This window comes from Thermobia domestica, chromosome 11 (genome assembly GCF_964235325.1).
Source record: "Thermobia domestica chromosome 11, izTheDome1.hap1.1, whole genome shotgun sequence".
Classification (NCBI taxonomy): domain Eukaryota; kingdom Metazoa; phylum Arthropoda; class Insecta; order Zygentoma; family Lepismatidae; genus Thermobia; species Thermobia domestica.
Genome location: NC_137464.1, coordinates 216,400,790 through 216,421,650, shown reverse-complemented (window position 1 = coordinate 216,421,650; position 20,861 = coordinate 216,400,790). Strand labels below are relative to the sequence as shown.

General features: G+C 38.9%; 1 protein-coding gene across 1 annotated transcript in view; it reads right to left on the bottom strand.

Annotated features, from left to right (window-relative positions):
* The window catches only part of LOC145663743 (uncharacterized), an 89,205-nt gene that overhangs the window by 17,105 nt on the left and 51,239 nt on the right, over nucleotides 1-20,861 (bottom strand). The window contains exon 3 of the mRNA XM_081729827.1: nucleotides 8,612-8,741. Coding sequence (XP_081585953.1) covers nucleotides 8,612-8,741 — 130 coding nt within the window. The remainder of the gene's footprint in view (nucleotides 1-8,611; nucleotides 8,742-20,861) is intronic.

Here is a 20,861-nt window from a genome sequence, read left to right as displayed (position 1 = left end):
GAATCCGTTTTACCTTTCTTTTTTTGGTGGGGATTTCGGGGAACATATCCCACTCCCTAACAAAGAGCCCCCCGCCCCCAAGACGTTTGGTTTAATCTGCCAATGTTAGGTTGTATGTGTATGAATGTATGTTTCTGTGTAACTCCGGAAGTCTGGAGCAATTTTTACCAAATTTATTAGTCATATAGCTTACAAACTTGGAAAAAAAAATATAATGGGAGTAAGAGTACCCAAGAGGTGTGAGTTGGAAAGGATGACGTATAAAATTAACCCAAAACGACTGAGTTTCCGAATCGTTAAAGGGATAGTGATGCTCCCAGTGCCGTTTAAATCCAAATTGAGCCCAATGGACGGAGTGTAATTGGGGGAAAGATGAAAAATAAAATGTCAAACAAGTAAGTTTCATCTTACAGTGTGAAACTACGGTCGACTTCCAAACTATACGTACTCAATACTCAAAGTATTACATCAACGTATAACTACTGAACGAAATAGAGTAGTAAGATCAAAGATAGAACCTCTTTCTCGGACACCGAATCTATACCTAAGGCAATTATTAAACCTATTCGCTATCCTTTACTGATTTTGTTCTATCGGGGGAAATGTTGATACCGGAAACCACTTCCGGTCTGAATTTAGGTTTAGAGGAGTAGATGGAAAATATTTGAGTTTTACGTCCCACGCTTATGCCGGCTACACTAAAGGAAACGGTGATGATGAAAAATAAATGAAATGGCGGAACGAAGAAAGTAGGAGGATACGGGAGAATCCAGAGGAAACCCCCACACACAGTGTTAGTCCACCACAAAGTTCACTTGGCGCGAGCTGGGGTCGAACCATGGACCCCATGCATCCAACGGAGAAGATGGAAACCATTCTTGGAAAGCTGAATTAATTGCAAGAAAACTGGATCTCGATGTCTCCTTCCGTTTTTGTTCTACGAAAATCAGTAAGAAAGGATAAGTAAAAGCAAACTTGAACCACTTTCAGTCACGGTAGAATGTTGTAAATATTCATGATATATTGCTTAGGACATGAATCGTTTGCAGAACATAGTTTCGCGCTCTCTGATTACGTTTTAGGTCTATAGCGATAAATGTTCAAAATGGAAATTGCTAGTTTGAACCACTTCCAATTTTAATATAGGATTAATGGAGATTATGGAAGCTATTTCTGGGATGCTGAATAAATTGCAAAAGACCGCATCTAGATATTTTACCGTTTTTACTGTATGGAAATCAGTGTTAAACCCGGAATATATTTGAACCACTTCTGGTTTGGGTAGACTGTTATAAATGGTCATGCTTAGACTTCGGGTTTTTGTACAGGGTGCGGCACGTAAAACCGGCCCGTAAAGTGAACACATAAAATGAAATGTAATGTATTGAATATGATTAACTACAACAATGTAATGTATTGAATATGACTACTCACCTTCACAGCAGCCTTCACAGCAGGTGCTGAAAGTGTCCTCCGCCCACTTCAACACACATATGAGCACGATTAAGGAGATTCATATATACCCTTGTCAGTTCTTGTGTTGTAATGCTATTGGTGACATCCTGGATCCTGGTCTTGAGTTCTTCAATTGTGTGTGGATTTGTTTCGTATACTCTTCCCTTTAACAGTCCCCATAAGTAAAAGTCACACGTGGACAAGTCTGGTGACTGAGGAGGCCACAAGCCTTTGCTGATTGTCCTCTCTAGTGTAAACATCTCATGCACAAGGGACAATGATGCAGCTGATGTGTGGCATGTTGCACCGTCCTGCTGAAAGTAACATAACTGACGCTCCTCTTCGGTCAAGTGTATATAAAACTCCTCCAGAATTCCCATATACACGTCACTGTTCACTGTCGTCTCAAAGAATATGGGCCCAATAACGCGTGTGGCGGAAATGGCACACCAAACACCAATCTTCTCATAATGCAAGGGTACCTGGTGGATTGCGTGTGGATTTTCTGTCGTCCAATACCGGTTGTTTTTGGAATTTACGTACCCAGACAGGTGGAACCACGCCTCGTCACTCATGATGAGCATTAGTGGATCCAAGAAACCACTGGCAACATTGCTCAACAGCCATGAACAGAAATGCACCCTCTTCTGCAGGTCAGGCTCCTTTAGTTCTTGCACAACACTTATCCGGTACGGTTTTAACTTCAGTCCCCTTAAAACACGTCTGCAACTTCTCTCATTCGCATGAACCTGTTGACTCAATCTCCTGGTTGACTTTCGAGGACTTCTTGTCATAATCTCCTCCACCCGCATCTTTAATTCAGGTGTGCAGACAGATGGTCGTCTGTTCCTGGGAGCATTTTGAACCGATCCTGTACGCCGCCATTTTATAATCAATTCCTGAATGGTGCTTTTTGCTGGCACAGAACGTCCTGGAAATTTCTCCCGAAACAAATTCTTTGTTTTCACAAAAGATCCAGTGAAAATGAACCCTTCAACAATGGCAACAAGCTCGGGTATCGAATACGGAATCATCACACACTGACACTCACCCGGCTTAACACAACGAGGCCTTTTTCTCAACTGGTTTCGACAAGTTTCACTGCCTGCGGCTGCACGTGACTGCTGCAGGTCACGTAAGTCGACTCGACCTCGACACGCCATCTCTTGGTAGGAAGGTAGATTATTTAAGTGTTGCCAAAAACACAATATACCAGAATATTACGGCGGGCCGGTTTTACGTGCCGCACCCTGTATATTGGCATATTTTTTCCTGGTGAGATATTGATATGTTCTTTAAACAGAAATCCGTTTCAGCTGTTTTGGGGTAAAACAGCAGAGTTTTATAGTGTATATATTTTCATATTTCTGAGGTTAATGCATGTTTATGTTGTTATTGCATATAAATGTATATTTAAAGAAACACCCAAATTAATAATTTTTAACTTCCAACAACTTTTCTCATAAGTGGAATTTCAAGTTTCTAATATAGACTCAAGACCTTGCAATGGTTCAGTGTTGTCGGTTTAGAATTCTTCGAAGATCATGTGAAGGAAGAATAAGAAAGGCAGGGGTGCCTACAAGGGGGGCGGCTATGACGCAAACTGCGTCATTGAAATATTTGGGAGGAGTTAAAAATCTAAATAAATATGTTTGAGTGGGGTGTAAAAATTAATCGAAAATCATATTTTATTTTCATGGAAAAACACCTACGGATAACACAATGCATAAATTTTTTGTTTGGTTATTCATACCACGATACTGACCATTTTGGTTAATGGTTGAAATGGTTTTAAGGTTTTCGGTTGCATTTATAAAAGTCTTTATTAATAATTTCTCATACTGAGTATAGCATTTTAAATGTTTTATAGTGGCAGCAACTTCCACGTATCAGTAGCCTCAGATAAGATATCTGTTACCCTGGGCCGCTATCTTGAAACTGTTTCAGGATTTCCATTCGTTTATTTTCTTTTTTCTTTTTCCTTCTTCTTCTTCCTTTTTTACTTTTGGCATACTGTAGATATACCTGAATTTTAGCCAGTGTTCTTTGGATTTTGTTTGTGGTTCGCAGGAAGAATTTTGTAATTGAACTGAAAATTATGGGTAGTAGAACAGGCGATTTGGCAAGAGAAATTTTTTTTGTACATAAAATTTAAATTTGAATTGTCATAATTATACGATCAGGCTGGGAGGGGGCTAAGTCAGACAGTTGGGGGCTGCGTCATAGACATAAGGCGAGGTGAACACCACTGAGAAAGGGGTGAATGATTCATCCTCCTGGCAATGATGCATGACTGTCACCTGTTTGGAAGAAGGCATAAATGACGGTGTCAAGTAACCTATAACCAAATTTTCACGTCATCCTTCTTGGAAGTTCAAGTTGCTACTAGTGGTTTTGAAATTGTGTGGTCCTGTGGCAGCATAGGAATACCGAAAGAAAAATCTTCTAGAAGTATTCTTCTGAACATAGGCGCCGACTTTGGGGGAACAAGACACTTCTCCCCCCCCCTATATTTATAGATGGGGTCCTCGCCCCTTCAATATAATCCAGTCGAGGAAGAATTAACAAAGAGGAGCAAGAATTTCTGTCGTAGATTTCGTCGTGCTTTTATTTCAATATAGGAAGAACGTTTTTATTCGATAGAAAACGTCATTTTCAAAACTGTGTGGAATGGAGCACTGAAGCTTCAGCCAACACTCTGGCAACACTAGTGTTGTAAAGGCCTGGAGAAAATCGGAAATTTTGGGTTTAAAATTTTTTTTAAATTTTTTTCCCGAGCTTGGAAAAAACGGAAAAATTTGAAAAAATTGAGATTTTCGAATATTTTACTACATTATGCTTTTAAAATGAAAACTATTTTATACTTACTAGTTTACAGTTAAGTTCATTGAGTAGTTATGTTTCTTGTATTAGAATAGGGAAATTTTGTGGCAACAAATATATTTGTACCACTCCTTTGCACCGTGATAGAATGAAGTCATGCCAACAAAAGATCCTAAAATATAATCCTAGTTAGAATAATTAATATAGATATATTCAAATTATCTTAAGTAATCTTATAAAGTTACCGTTCTATGGCAGGGACGTGTTAAATAACAGTGCCAGAATCATTCTAGTTAATACCAGTATGTTAAAATCAAATATACAGGGTGTTTCAAAAGAACACGGAACACCAACAACGTTTGGGAGGGGATTGCTGACACCAAGATAAGACAAAAAGTATAGACCATCCTGGGTGCACAAATGCTTCCTTTCGGAGTTATAGGCCGCCGAAAACATGAAAAAATGAACTTTGAAGCTCCATAGCTCCAAAACTGTCGAACCTACCGTAGTCGGGTCAAGACTTCACTTAGAAATTAATATGTGCCCTATCCAAAAATCTATGTTTCAGAATCCTAGGGTACTCACGAAGCAATTTATATAGAGTGAGTTTGGCTACGGTCATATAATTTGAAGTACTCTCCAACTCCCTGTATAAAAATTGTTGCGGAAGTACCGCAGGATTCTGAAACATGGATATTTGGATAGCGCACATACTAGTTTCTAAGTGAAGTCTTGACTCGACTACGGTAGATCCCATATTTTTGGAGCTATGGACCTTTAAAGTTCATTTTTTCATGTTTTCGGCATCCTATAACTCCGAAAGGAAGCATTTGTGCACCGAGGATGGTCTATACTTTATTTTCTTATCTTGGTGTCAGGAATCACCTCCCAAACGTTGTCGGTGTTGTTTTGAAACACCCTGTATATTTTATGCAGATACGTATTGTCCTTGTGCTGTGTAAAATTTCCGGAAATTTTTGAACCCATTAGAAAAAAATCTTTTATTCAGAAATATTGGCAAAACCCGGAAAATATAATTTAAAAACTATTTCTTCGCCTGATACCAATCTTATTTTCTGTAATGTGTCTGCAGCATATATGTATACAACGTATCTCGCAAGCAGGAAATAGTTTTCTTTTTTAAAGTAACAGCTTTTACTTTTTAGTTTTCTGATTTCTGATAAAAATCCCTCTGTATTATTTGTATTTATATTTTTTGAACAACTCAAAAAGAGAGATGATCTTATTTACATATATGCACATACACCGCACAAGTGCGTAAATTTCAGCAGCGACAAATATATTACAGAATTTAACATGTGAAATTTCCGTTCGTTATTACTAAAGACTAACAAAATACCCGTTCGTCGCACGGAGAGAATGCGTTTCATTTTGGGTATAAAGAGCACCAAAACTGTTACCAATGAACTTAGGAATCCCCAAAACTATGAATTCGATACTAGTATCAGTCATTTCCCCCTTTAAGAGTAACTAATAGGGACTTAATTTGGATTTAAACAGCATCGGAAGTGTCACTGTTAATCTCAGCCACCCCGAAAACTATGGATTCGACATTAATATCGGCCATTTTCAATCATTTTTCTATATCTCCCCTTCCCCATCTTCTAAGTTGCGGGCCTGAATTTTTATTTAAACAGAATCGGAAATGTTAACTGCTCATCTCAGCAACCACGAAAACTATGGATTTGACACTAATATCGATCATTTTTGATCATTTTATGTATCTCCCTCCCCTTCCCCCAAGTTGCAGTGTAGAATTTGAATTTAAGCTTCATCGGAAATATCACTGTTCATCTCAGCAACTCCGAAAACGATGAGTTCAACACTAAGATCGGTAAATTTCAATATATATCCGCACTTCCTTCCTCCAAGTTGCATTTTCAAAGTGAAATGGTAGAAAAATGAAATGAAATGAAATGAAATCTTTAAGTTTTACGTCCCACGGTTATGCCGGTTAGGCTAAAGGAGACGGTGATTATGAGAGATGAGTGAAATGGTGGAATGAAGAAAGTGGGAGAACCCCGAGAAAACCCACGAGCACGGTGTTTGTCCACCACAAAGTTCACTTGGCAGCGGCTGGGATCGAACCCGGGACCCCAAGCACCAGAGGTGAACGCTCTACCACTGAGCCACCGCGCCCCCCAGTGAAATGGTAGAATCCATCCCAGGCCCGAACCTCACCTATGTTGAATTTTTTTATCGAGATCAGTCTGGCGGTTCTAGAGTTGTTAAGTTACAAATATAGTCACTTTCATTTTATATATGTAGATAGTTTTTCGCATTAGAAAACAGGTATTTGTTTACATAGAAAGTTTTGTACATAAAGTTTATATTAATGTCTGTATTTGAATATTAAATAGTAGTAATTATATGTCTTAGTGCATGAGTATTAGTGAAATTTGCCTACTGCTCTTTCTTTTAAGAAGGAATTTGCTTAAAATTAACAAAATTTCACCAGATCAAAGAGCACATTAAGAACTCAGTTTCATTCAAGAGCCCTATTTGTTGCAACAGAAACGCTTCATGATGGTAAATGTGTATGCAATTGTAAAAGTTTTGTAATTAATGCACAACCAGGAGTAAACGACTAAAAGGCACATAAAGGAAATGAGTGCATACTATTAATTTTCAAGAATAATTATTTTCAAGAAGTTTTATTTTCGAATGCTTCTTTTTTTTTTAATATTCACAATATTGAAATTTCCCAATTTACATTTTTCACGCGTTCGAAAAATAACTGTTCCGTTACTAGTAAAACTAACTTAATACAAAGATTTTTGTTATTTTCCCAATTTTTCCGGAAACAAACCGGAAAAAACGTTTTACCAGCCTGTTGAAACTTTCCGGAAATTTTATAACACTAGGCAGAACTGATATGACAAGTGAAGATCAATGTGAGCGCCACTTGCAGTGAAGTTCCCAAATTTTGAACTTGAATTTGTTTTAAAGCCTTTAGGCAAATTTGCATTAGGTCGTGAATTTGGATGCAGCGGAGTGAATGCAGATTACCAAGAACTGAAGGGGAGAAGGATCATCAAGCAGTTGATAGAAAACAGCTAAATATGATGATATATTTATTCATTGTTTTGGTCCCCCAATATTTTCTTCAAGTCGGCGCCTATGCTTCTGAAACAATCCATTAAAGTCGAGAGACGTTAACAGTTCAATAAGAAAATATATTTTGCAAAATGCATGTTTAAGAAGTATTATTTTCGAAATAAGTAAGCTTGTTTTCAAACCAGGACAGTTCCATTTTGTTCGACAGCAAAAGCTCAAACTTCAGCAGCGCCCTACTTTTTGGCCGTCTGATATTTTTATAGCAGTTTCAAGTCTGGTAAGGACCAGACCCAGACATACTATGAAACAACCCAGATTTTTTTTTTATATACTCGACAGAGTTCATCCCAAAGAAATCATTGAAAAATTTATTTCGTGAAGAACTGAAGAACCCTTTTGAAATTGAGCTCTACAGTTAATTAAAATATTTGCTACACAAAATCTAAATAATATATATATACTGTATATATATTGTTTAAGGAAAGTAATTTTAAATTGGATATTTCTCTTAATTAGATATCCCTACATTTTAGGCTTACTTCAATCATTTATGCACCTAGAATAAATTAATTTTCTTAAAAAGAATACGTAATAGAAACGTATATTGTAATAAGTACACAACATAATACATGTACAGACCTGGAATAAATCAAATAAGTACAGAAAGCATAGTTACTATTGTGAAATATTCGCATGTCATTCTGAACTATACCTTATAAATCAGCTTTATAGTAATTAAGAAGATAAAAGACATCTTACAGAATGGAATAAAATGGATAAAATTGTGCTAGGTAAGGCATTATTAGGATGTCATGGTTAAAAATGAATCAACTAGCCTCCGGCGAAGAATAGACGAAATGATACTACTCCATGTTTAAATTGGTTTACATGGACAAAATTAAAGTATTTCTTGTCAGGAGACAAAATGAGGATATACAAAATGCAATATACCGATTCAAAGACCATCGCAACTTTATAGTTATCATGTGTGAGCCGTGCAATAATTTAAGTGATATAAAATTTATCATTTTAAACTCTTGATTACTTCCAGAAACACATTTCACATATTTCATTTGAAACCTTGGAAATAAACGTTTGACTTACATAATGATCCTGAAACATTTTCTTAATCTTGCTTTCCTATGCTTTGAAAAGTTCAAAACAATGTAATTAATGTTTCAATTTAGTTTTCTAAACTAACAGAATTAATATAGATTATTCATTAAAAGTATATTATGTTTAAAACTTTACTTACACGTTTTCTCCTTGTCCGATGAGAATAATCCGTTAATAACATAAGGTATTTTGATATCCCGATATAGATGTCCGTTTTGCGCAAGTATCAGAATTACTATGCCAAACAAGATACACAAAAATGAGAGAACCTAGGATAGAAAAAAAGAAAGGCTCGTAGCTAATTTGGCGTTTACATGATTCTATGTGTATTCCAAATACCTAAAGCTAAACTGAACTACCCTTTTCATAAAAATCATAAACAAATTTACATTTAGGTATTTTTTTTAAATCCCACTTTCGTAAATGTGTGAATTTTCATCACCTTTATTTTGTGCAAAATAGGACACTATGATAATAATAATAATAATAATAATATAATAATAATAATAATAAATTGATTCTATTACCTGACTAGGATATTAGTGAGGTTTTTGGTGGAGGGCGCTGCTGTAGTGTTTACATCAGTTTCACGGCAAGCGTAGTGGGACAAGAGAGCGGACAGTGTCACTCTGCAGTGTATCCAACGGTTTTCAAAAGTTGCACTTTAGATGTTATACGTAGCCTGTTTGCGCTTAATAAAGAACGCCTTAAGTTTTGATCCTATAGTTGTTGTTGAATGCAGGAATGGTGAACCATTCCTGCAGTAATGCAAATGTATTTTCTATGATGACATAAGCATGAAAATTAACAATTTAAGAACAACATAGGACAAATGACAACCGTATTTCCACCATGTATTAAGCAGATTGTATAAAAACTGATTACGTTTTATTTGACTTCATTACAAAACAGGAGCAACCTGTAAAACGCAGGAATGACGATGTCTATGACAAGAAGACTAATGTAGGGTTGATACCCCATGTGAAATTGTCAGCCGCACATCGTCGGGCCGATCGCTACTATGGCGGTATATAAGCGTGTTTCGAACGGGAACGAGGCGTGACATCGAGTCGGTTGATTAACTCCAACCACTGGCGGACCGATGACGGTTTTGTCGGGGTAACCGCAAACGCGGTACTGCGACGGATGTAGCCTTCGGACCATACACTCACTGTTCGTGGCGGTTTTCCCTGCTTACGGTCGTGTGGCGGGAACGGATCGACTTTGCATTACCCACAATTCTTCATTCTTCGCGTGGTGAACGTCGTTTGTTCCGGTTTTCATATGAACAGAAGAGAACTCGGTAACGTCTGCTGACCTAGGATATGAGCAACAGGTGGCAGTACTGTACTCATGTAACTATTGTCAGACAGTTCGTTGGCTTACAAAACTATTTTCGTGACCGGTTACAGCAGAACATGTACGTTATTTGTTACTTGGCATAAATGTCTAATATACTGCCTAAAGCTTTGCTCATTGCAAACAACCAACTCCAAAATTAAAATTCTCACTGACAACTACGAGATACTTCAGATGTGCTTGGAAGGTATTGCCTTCTACAACAACAACATCTAAAACTCTAATGTTTCTGAAACCGAACAAACCAGCTTCATCTGTATCTTCTTATCGCCCGATTCAACTCACCCTTGTTTTCAGTAAAATACTCGAACGGATACTTGTCTCTCGCCTACACATACATCTCGCTGATCATAACCTAATTCCCTTTCATCAGGCCGGATTCCGTCCGAATTACAGTATTAATGATCAACTACTCCGCCTGACCACGTACATCACTGCCCAGTTTAATCAATCTAAGCCTTCCTGTCTTGTCCTTTTCGATTTAGAAAAGGCTTTCGATAAAGTTTGGCATCTTGGCCTTCTCTATAAACTTTTTTTCTTTTCGACTGCCAATGTGTTATATTCGCTTCATTTACCATTTTCTTTCAAGTCGCCTGACCTACGTCTCCATTAATAATGTTCACTCTCACCCTGTATTTATCCATTCTGGTGTTCCTCAAGGCTCTGCTCTGTCCCCGCTTCTTTACTTACTCTATGTAGCTGACTTCCCTCCTCTCCATCCAAATGTCAGCCTTTTTCAATATGCGGATGATACGGCTTTTCTGGCAACGGCAACTACCATTCAACGCATCAACCACATTCTTCAAACTGCCATAGATGCTTTCCTTGAGTGGTGTGATACGTGGTGACTCAAGCTTAACGCCAATAAAACTCAAGCCATTATCTTTCTACCACCAGGCAAACGCAGTCGGGTCCATCGCAATCCATCCAACCTCAGTATTAGGATTGCAGGTACACCACTTGCTGCTAGCCCCACAGTCAAGTACCTGGGCCTCATCTTCGATTCACATCTGAAATGGTCTGCGCATCTGAAAAGTCTTGCTCTACAAGCGACCAACCGACTGAACTTACTTCGACGCCTAACTGGGACTACCTGGGGACTGAAACTTAAAATCCTACTTAACACCTACAAGGCAATTTTACGTCCTGTTTTGACTTATGGCTTTACAGCCTGGCTTTCCGCACCCGAGGCATACTACCGCCGACTCCAAATTCTTGAGCGCCACGCCCTACGCCTTGCCTTCCGAATTAAATTACCCAGCCCTACCCGGGACTTATATGACAGAACACCTTTTCCACACACTCTCTATCACCTAGAAGACCTCAGACTCAGGTACATTACGAAGCGATTCCAGACTCACCATCCATTGCTCTTTGATGCTATGCATCACGAAGCCACCCTCCGCAAACCTTGAACAATTCTCCGACATTCTCCACTCTCTCTGCTGTTTACTCTGTTCCACTACGTTCTCCCACCAAATAGTCCCGACTTTCAACTTCTTGAAGACTTCCTCATTGCACTCCCCCCACCCTTCATCAATGCATCTCATGTTGCACAGTGACTTTCCCGCACTAACAGGGCTCCCTTCGTCTCCATTGCGTCCAGAGCAGCCCCTGGACAGAAGATAACACTCATTCGTCTCACTAACCCTCTTCCCTGTATTGTGTTGTGATGTCAAGTGCACCTCATAGTTTCATTTTCATTTTCACCGATGCTCTGCTCTCTCCACTCTCATGTTGAATTGCTCGCCAGTGTACATTTCCCTTTTCCAGACCTGATGATTATGGTTAAAGGCCATAATGTCCTCTAATGATAATGAAGTTCAGATATAATAAAGTTAATATAATCTCCTTTGCCTGACGACAATAGTCCAACACCTAAAGTTCCTGTCAACTCCACATCCCAAATAAAGGGCGTAACCCTTTGGGGGGTGCTAGCTACGGCTAGCAAAAAAACTTCTACAACGACATACTGAATCAAGGAGCCTAGCCTCTCTTGTGTTAGTTAATGTGCCAGCTACGATCAAGTGTTGTAATACGCATTTGGAAGCATAGCACACATACGACACTTGGAGGGCTGACGAAAGTTTTCACTTTCGGAGGGCAACTTGCTTTTTGAACCTCATTCATTTTCATCATCTTTTTTTTCTTTTCCATCTTCGTTTGGGCTTCGGACCTTGGCTACTTTATCACGATGACGGACTCGGGCAACACAAATGGTCAAGCTCACCTAGGACGACATATAGGATTACCACCTACACTTCCGATGAATCCAAGCATTTCCCGCGATCAACCGACATCTATTGAATCTCGCAGCCGGACTCGCCACTTTTCTTGGGGAAGTCAACTGATCGAAAACACATCTAGAGATAGGCATCCTTCTACAGAATCTACACAATCTGCTAAACGTGTTCGATCAAGGTCCCCTATTACATCAATGGATATCGAGGGCAATCCACAGCATACTAATAAAATAACGCGTCCTATAGATCATTCCTTACCAAGTTCAACTTTCGATCCTGTTTACCATTTTCTACTCACAGAATATGACACTAAATTCTGCAGACTGATGCTGATACTGATGCTACATTTCGGTATAAACACTCACCTTTAAACATCTTAGTATCTCTGTTTGTTCAAAATGCACATCTGACTGCTGATGAACGGGAAATACATATTTACCTCATTAATGATCATCTTCCTCATATATTTTCATATTAGCACAGTAATCCTCATTATTAACAAGGGCTTCCCCATGTCCTCATCAGTCCCGAGTCGCCCCGGAACAGAAGATTTAACACTGCATCTGTCTTGCTAATACAACTATGTTTGTGTCGTCTCTGCACTTCATCTCATACCTCATCATCATCGCTCCATCATCTTAATCCCTTAGCACCTCGCATACATATATATTTTTGCACATATTTATTCTACTTTTGATTTATTGTTATTATTGTTATTATTATTATTATTTATCAGTATACCTAGTTTTATATGCTCACTTTTCCTCATGTTTATATAATTGCACTTTGACCATCTCACAATGTTTAACAATCAATGTATATCTCCTGACACCTATGCCAAAGAGAGGGCATAACCCTCTAATGGCTGGGAGTAAGGGTACCATCTTTACCAAAGCAGTACATAATTGATGAATAAAGATATATCCAGTTCACTTATTACCTTATTCCCATACCCCTAAACAAAAAAACCTTCTACAGCATACTAACTTAACCAAGAAGCCTAGCCTCTCTTGTGTTAGTTACTGTGCCAGCGAGGACCAAGTATTGTAAAACGTACTTGTGAGCATAGCACACTTACGCACTTAGAGGATTGACGAAAGTTCTCACTTTCGGATGGCAAGTTTGCTTTTTGAACATCATTTAATCATCTTTCTTTTCGCTCCCATCTTCATTTGGGCTTCGGCCCTATACTCGTTACTCATCATGACTGACCTTGGCAACGCTTCCGAACCACTGTATCTCGATCAACAACTTCCTCTTAATATCGGATCAAACGGACGTCAGAAATCTCAACCCCGGATTGTTACCGGAACGCCACGATCAGGGCTCAACACCTCTGGTTCTCCTAGTTACGCTGACTGCATTAGTGAAGGACATCACATTCGCTATCGGTCTCTCTCGGATGGAGAACAATCTCTGGATCCAAAGAAACAGCGCATTAATCCTATAGTTGATCAGAGTAGCAGCTCCAACATGGATTGGGCAACAACTACAGTCGATACTTCTAACGCAACCAACCAGAACCCGTATATAACTTTCTGTTAACAGATTATGACCAGAAGTATGATACCGCTCGCGCAGTTTTTCAGCAGCTAGTTAAATATGTACCTCGTCCTGAGATACGTGGAATAGTCAAAACTCGCAGAGGCATAATCCTAAAGTCTAGCAATTCAAACTTTGTATCGAATGTGCGTAACAAGGTCACTTTTGAAATATTTGGATCAAAGGCTAAACTAACAGCACTAATTCCTAGCACACGCAAAAGTCCTTCTTCTTTTACACGATCACCAATGCTCTCAGTAGTTATACGCTGAGTGGAACCGGACTCCACCGATGAGGAAAATTGTGAGGAATTACATCAGGAAGGATTCCCTGTAAAACGATGTATCAGGATAAGGAACAATAATGGTGCATCTTACCTTGTGAGGGTACTCACAGATCAGCCACAATTGATAGATCAATTTTTATCCACTGGGGCTTACATTTACCGACGACCTTATAAGGTCGAACCCTCTCGCACACCTCCTCCTCTACTGTTACGATGCGAGAGATGCCAACTGTATAATGCACATCCCACAGTCGAATGTAATAACGATATTAAATGTGGCTATTGTTTATTACAACATTCTACCAAGGATTGCCCCAATCAAAAGGCACCACATCAATGCAGTAATGCCCTGCCCAGCAATGTCCTGAGAAACATCGAACTTACAGCTACAGATGTAAGGCTAAGCCGCAACCTGAGCCATTTAAACCAAAACTTCTTGCACCCATAAGGTCTGCTGACCGTCCCACTCCACCTGCTAATTCTTTACTTCATCCTGTTACTGTCGAAGATTTGGTCCGTTTTCTCACAATTAGTTTACAAAACATCCATCCATTTCTTCGCACTCACATTCTCAACCAAATCATTCACGCAGCTAATATTTTGTTTAATCTTCAGCTACACGCCATCTATTCTGGACCTACAGTCCATTTTCAAATTCAACCTCTTGAAGTCTACGTGTAATATGACAGCTCCTATTTGCTACTATTTCTGTATTTTCGTGGTGGCTTATAACTTATTATTTATGAACATCCGTTCTCTGTTGACACATCACGTGCTGTTTACGCAGTTATTACAGGAAGAACATATCTCAGCTTTTGCGCTCAATGAAACTTACCTGGCTCCTTACCTACAGTGTTACATACCAAAATATAATTTACTACGCCATGATGTTCCGTCCGGACCACGCCTATATGGGGGTACAGCTATCGGCATTAGCAGTCGTATACCATACCGCACTGTTACAATACCTCACGATTTCAATCTGCCTGAATACAATGTAGCAACTATCTACTTTCGCGGTCGCACAATCACATTTGCTACAATCTATGTTCGCCCAGGAAAGATTATCAGTTACGACTTCTTTCGTTTCATTGATACACAATCTAGGCATTATATTATCATGGCTGACTTAAATTTCCATAGTCGAACACAACACGACAAGCAGCTGTTCCTTGATTTTATAAACTTGCACTACTAGGGAATTTCAGAATTTGCCACAGCCTACGACAGCAGCTAGTAACACGACTCCTGACGTAGTAATAACCTCGTCTTCTTTATCTACTCTTATCAACATTACTGTACTGGACTCAACCGGCAGTGATCATGTTCGTATTAAGCTGGAACTGCAATATACACTAAAGTCAACAAATCCCTTACCAACTAGGAAAATTTATCTCTATCATAAAGGTAATTGGGATCAATATTGATCTACCATCGATGATGCCATTACCACACTCACTGTACCTACCTCGCAACATAGTCTTGATCACGTCATCACGGAACTTACTGACGCAGTTAAAGGTGCAGCGGATCATTCCATTCCATCTACTCATATCCATCCGCATAAACCTACCTTATCGCCAAGATATCTTGCATTAATTTCTGCTTTACGTCAAGCTTATCGAGAATATCGAACAAGCGGCAACTTGGAGGCACTTCGTTACACCGTCAATGTCTCCGAATAACACACAACTATATTATAGCCTACAAGAAAAGACAGTGGATTCAACCGTGTAACACCCCAATCACGGAAACTCATCCCAGCAAATATTGGCGTAAATTCCATCAACTCACTGACAAAACGTCTCGCACTCCCTATCCTCTTATTCACAACAATCAAGCTCTTAATACTGACATCGACAAGGCGAATCATTTTGCTGCATTTTTCAAAGATATCTTCACTCCACTTTCTGCATGGCACACACCACGACGTCTTCAATCTTCGATCAACCATCACGCTCATCCAACATCTACTCATTTACAACCATCTGACCAGCATGTTCTGGAACCTAATAATCCACCAACTCGGGCTATAGACCCAGATGACATCAGAACTACTTTAGCAACTAAACGCATTACGGCGCCTGGATTCGACTTCATTACATATGCTCTCATCAAACATTCACCTCCTTCTTTCATTCCGATTCTCAGTCATATTTATAGGTTCATCCTTCGAACTGGATTCTTTCCGCTCGATTGGATTACTCCAAATTTCTTTCATTTCCTAAGCCAAAGAAATCACTATCTAATGTACAGTCGTATCGTTCAATCCATTTACCAAGTTGTCTTTGCAAAGTATTCTAACGTATACTCGTTCGACGGCTTCACGAACACCTTACATATAATATTCTGCCAATCCATCAAGCTGGTTTCTGACCGCGTTTCAGCCCACTAGATCAACTATTACGACTTATCACTGCCATTTATAACCAATACAATAAGGGATTTCCTTCTTGTTTAGTTACATTTGATTTGAAAAAGGCATTTGATAAAGTCTGGCATCCTGGCTTGATATACAAATTACATAATTTTCTGCTACCCATATCTTATATATGCTTAATCAATGCCTTCTTAACCAGACGTATTGCATACATCTCTATTAACAACGCTCTATCACACCCAATTTTCTTACACTCTGGCGTATCTCAAGATTCTTTCTTGTCTCCATTGATGTACTTACTTTACGTTGCTGATCTCAGACTCACTCCTCACGTACAAGTCTAGCAATTCGCTGACGACACAGCATTTCAAACAAGGCTCATACTATTCAGCGTATAAACAGACTAATGCAGCCAGTCATCGACACATTTGTCCACTGGTGTGACGTATGGAGACTCAGTATTAACTCTGCCAAAACACAATCTATTGTATTTCTACCACCTGGTAGACGATCCAGAGTGTTTCGCAATCCAAATCTATTAAACATCCATGTGGACAACACGCCAGTTCCTCTTTCATCTTCTCCAACCTATCCTGTGGCGATGTTTGACACAAAGCTCACTTGGACACCGCATCTTAAGAAAATTATTACTCAAGCCAGGAACAGACTAAATCTCCTTAAACGATTAGTTACAACCAGCTGGAATTTACGACCATCTACTGTCCTCCATACTTACAAAGCTTTTATGAGGACTACTTTAAATTACGGCCATACAGCTTGGGCCACTGCCCCCGACAAATTTTATAAACAATTATTTATAATGCTTTAAGATTGGCCTATCGAATTAAATTACCAAGTCCAACTAGGCTCATTTATGACCTCATAGGTTTTTCACCTTGCTTACCCATCTAGAACAGCTTCGTATCCGTTATATTACGAAACATTTGGCTTACAACATCCCATGCTTTAGGACATAATACAATATGACCGAGACAATGATGCACCACCACGATACGTCGATTCTCCACTACAGCACTATCTTACATTGTACCACTTGCAAATAGATCCTGCCGATTGAGACTCAGAAGTATTTGCTATATATCACCCACGTCATCTGTCATCTTCCATATATTCATCATATTCACAGTAAATACGTACTAACATGGGCCTCTCCTGTCTACATCAGTTTCTGAATAGCCCCAGGCACAGAAGATAACCGCACTTGTTCACTAACAGAACCTCGTGTTGTGGCGTCCAGAACAATTCATCCTCAATTCATCATCATTTCAAATAATTATGCCTATGAGTTCTATTGTTCCTGTTATGTTTTTGATATGAATTGTTATTCCATTTTAATGTTTTCATATTTGTTGTTATATTCACGCACTGAACCTTTATACACTGCACTAATTTTATTTTCTTCTTTCATATTACTAATCGCCTCCATGCATATCTTTCTATTATTATTATTACTTTACTTATGTATGTCACCAGTTCAAGTTTATTTATAATGTATATATGTTAATGTCTTTAAAATAATGAATAAAGGGATAAACCCTTAGACCAACCAAAATTGTTATAGCCTCCACAATATCAATTGCAACACTTCCCCGAATAAAGGTCGCAACCCTTTAGACGGAAAAACCGTAAAAAATCCTTTTACAGCCCACCCATTCCCGGATGGGAATGGGATTCTTTAAAAAATGGTGTTACATCTTTGTATTTTAACCATGTATTGGTATAAAAGTTTCAGCAGTTGAGTGCCAATACGTTGTTGCCAAAATTGAGAGTAGATGATTAAAGGCGGCATGAAGAGAAAGTTTTGGGGGCAATCCGCCGTGGTTTGCGGTAAATCCGATTATGTCTTGCACATGGGGAAATACGTGGGGGGATTCCAGCGGCTGAGGAGCAGCGGGATTATGGCGGATACCCCGCCGGCGGGACGAAGGCGTAATTAGTGTAATCGAGCAGGTGGCCCGGCGGCGGCGGCCGCCACCGGCCAGCCATTCTCACGTCGATGGGCCTACGGCGGCCCTCTGGCGAAATGCTTATGGGGTAGCTTGGAGCAGGGGTTCTCAACCTTTTACACTGGCGTACCACAAATGCATTATCGCCATAAGTAGTACGTACCATCAACAGCAGCTCGCGTACCACCAGTGGTACGCGTGCCATAGGTTGAGAAACTTTGGCTTAGAGACTTGCGCAATACCTTGTAACTGTAAATTTAAATCAAGTTAAAGTTAAGGCTCACGATGCTTGTGTTTGTTTTAAGTGTATGTTTATCGGTTGACAAATTATTTTCTCGAGTTTTGAGCAGTGAAAAATTTTGATATGTTTTCACTCGTCAACTGTGGGTGACAAAGAATTAATTCTACTAAATGCTTTAACACACAATATAATTCTGAAACTTTCGAGCCTAGTATTATATTTGTGTCTGTAGTACATCATCATTTGTCGATTGATTTCAAAGGTCTGAGTTTAGCCGTAAGCACAAGTTGTTTATAGGTCAAACATATCAGATGTACGGTCTTGTTTAATATAACCAGGCCCCCTCCTTCCTTTATGTAAACATAAACCTGTATTGTTATGAAATTCAAAGTCAAAGGCAATCGTCCTTAACCAATTATATTTTTATTTCAAGTCTACGTATTGAAGTATGGGGTTGTATTTGCGTGGGGTTGGGTGGCTTTTTTCTTGTTAATGCTGAACTTAGGTATAGTCAGTCAGGAAAGTAAATGTACACCTGTTTTTTGAGTCTGGCATTCCTGGGCTCCATCCATCGAGAATATGAGAATTAAATCAATCAAATGTTTATTGAGGGGCAAGAAGAAAAGTCTAATCTGAGTAAGACATTGCAGAGGGACACAAGCTGTGAATACGAATAGAGCATAGTGTAAATAAAGGACGACACCAAAAGAGAAAGCCAGAAACAGCTGCTAAACGGAGAATAAAGAGTAAAAATTGTCGAAGTGGGAACACAAAATGCAAATACCAGCAAATACGCCGACAACTAAACGCTTACTAAGCAATGATCTTGTGTAGTGGTTAAGGTGCTAGCTTACAAATCCAAAGGACGTCAGTTCGAATCCTCTGCAAGGAGATTTTTTAATTTTTGTTAATGATGCATACGGCACATGAGAGATGGTAAAAGAGGTCGTATTTAGTCTTTCGTAACAATTATTATTGGTAATGTTTAGTACTGATAATGCTTTTTGTCTTTGCGTTTTGGTTTTATTCTTGTCTTCATTTCGAAAGAGAAGAATATCCGAATGCCACCGAAATTCCTCTTATTTTGAATGTAAACGCCATTTGCAATTAGTAAAGAATAAAAATTGAACGTTCCGAAGTAGTTGCGAAAAGTTAAAAAAATGGAAGTGAAGAGGTTCGAACCCATACTCATGGTCATTAAAAATACAATCACTATATGCCTTAAAACTCTCAACTACGATTTCTACATTGAGTACTGGGAGGCTTGTATTTAGGTTAGGCTGGTCAATACGTTTTGCAAATCGGCCCGGTTTATCTCTGACGCAGCACGGATGCGAGGCACTTTTGCTGATCATTACCCTCTGAGACAAAAACCACTTTCAGTTCTAAAGTTTCTCTCTGTGTGTGTGTCTATCTATCTATCATCAGTGGTCGAAGTGAGATGGTACGCGGTGGTATGCCATACCACCTCTGGTTTTTCATAGATGAAGGCATACCATCTCTGGTTTCTCAATGATTAAAATATACCGTCACTGGAAAGCAGAAGCTAAATACCTTGAATAAGTCCATTTTTATACACAATAATTTACAAATAGCTTTGCTCGTAAAAAGATTTTACTTCTTATGTATAAATAATTTCTAAATTGACAACACCAACATTTTTTGACATCTTTTTTCTATTTTTGTTTTTAAGACGAGGTGTCTCGAAAGAAGTTCACCTAGTTTATATTTTGATGTGCCATATTGAATTGCTTCTTTATTATGTATATGTGTGAGTCTTCTTGCCTTAATACATGTAAATGCTGTGTTTTGAGTATGGGTGGATTTAGGGTTTTCTGCTGTGGAGGCGGACCTTCCGGGGGTTTGAAATACCACACAGTCGAGGAGGGGCTGGAATTCTTCCAGGAAATTGTTAATATTCTCATTCGGTTTTTGAGCATTTTTCTGTATAATTCTCTATAATACAATCTTTGTATTCAAAAAGGGGATAATTTTTATTTTCTTCAGAAAGCTGTTCGCGGGGGATCAAAATCTCTACATCTCTCCCCCCCCAGGGCAATTACTACCGAATAGCTTCCCAATGATTTTCAATCATTATGTATATAGAAATGCAATCTTTTAGGCCAGTGATTCTCAAACTTTCCGATAACGCGGATCCCCTCTTCATTTAGAAAGCGATCTTCAGATCCCCTTGCGATGCTATCTGAAATTTTGCATGCTATACTAATTAGAATTACCACTGACAAGAAAAATAATACAATAAATATTTTTTCTAAAAATACATGATTATTTCCTAGTGAACGAAATTTCAATTGAAAATGCAGATCTTTCAAGACTGAAAATCATTTTGTTTTTTTTTTAAAAAAAAACA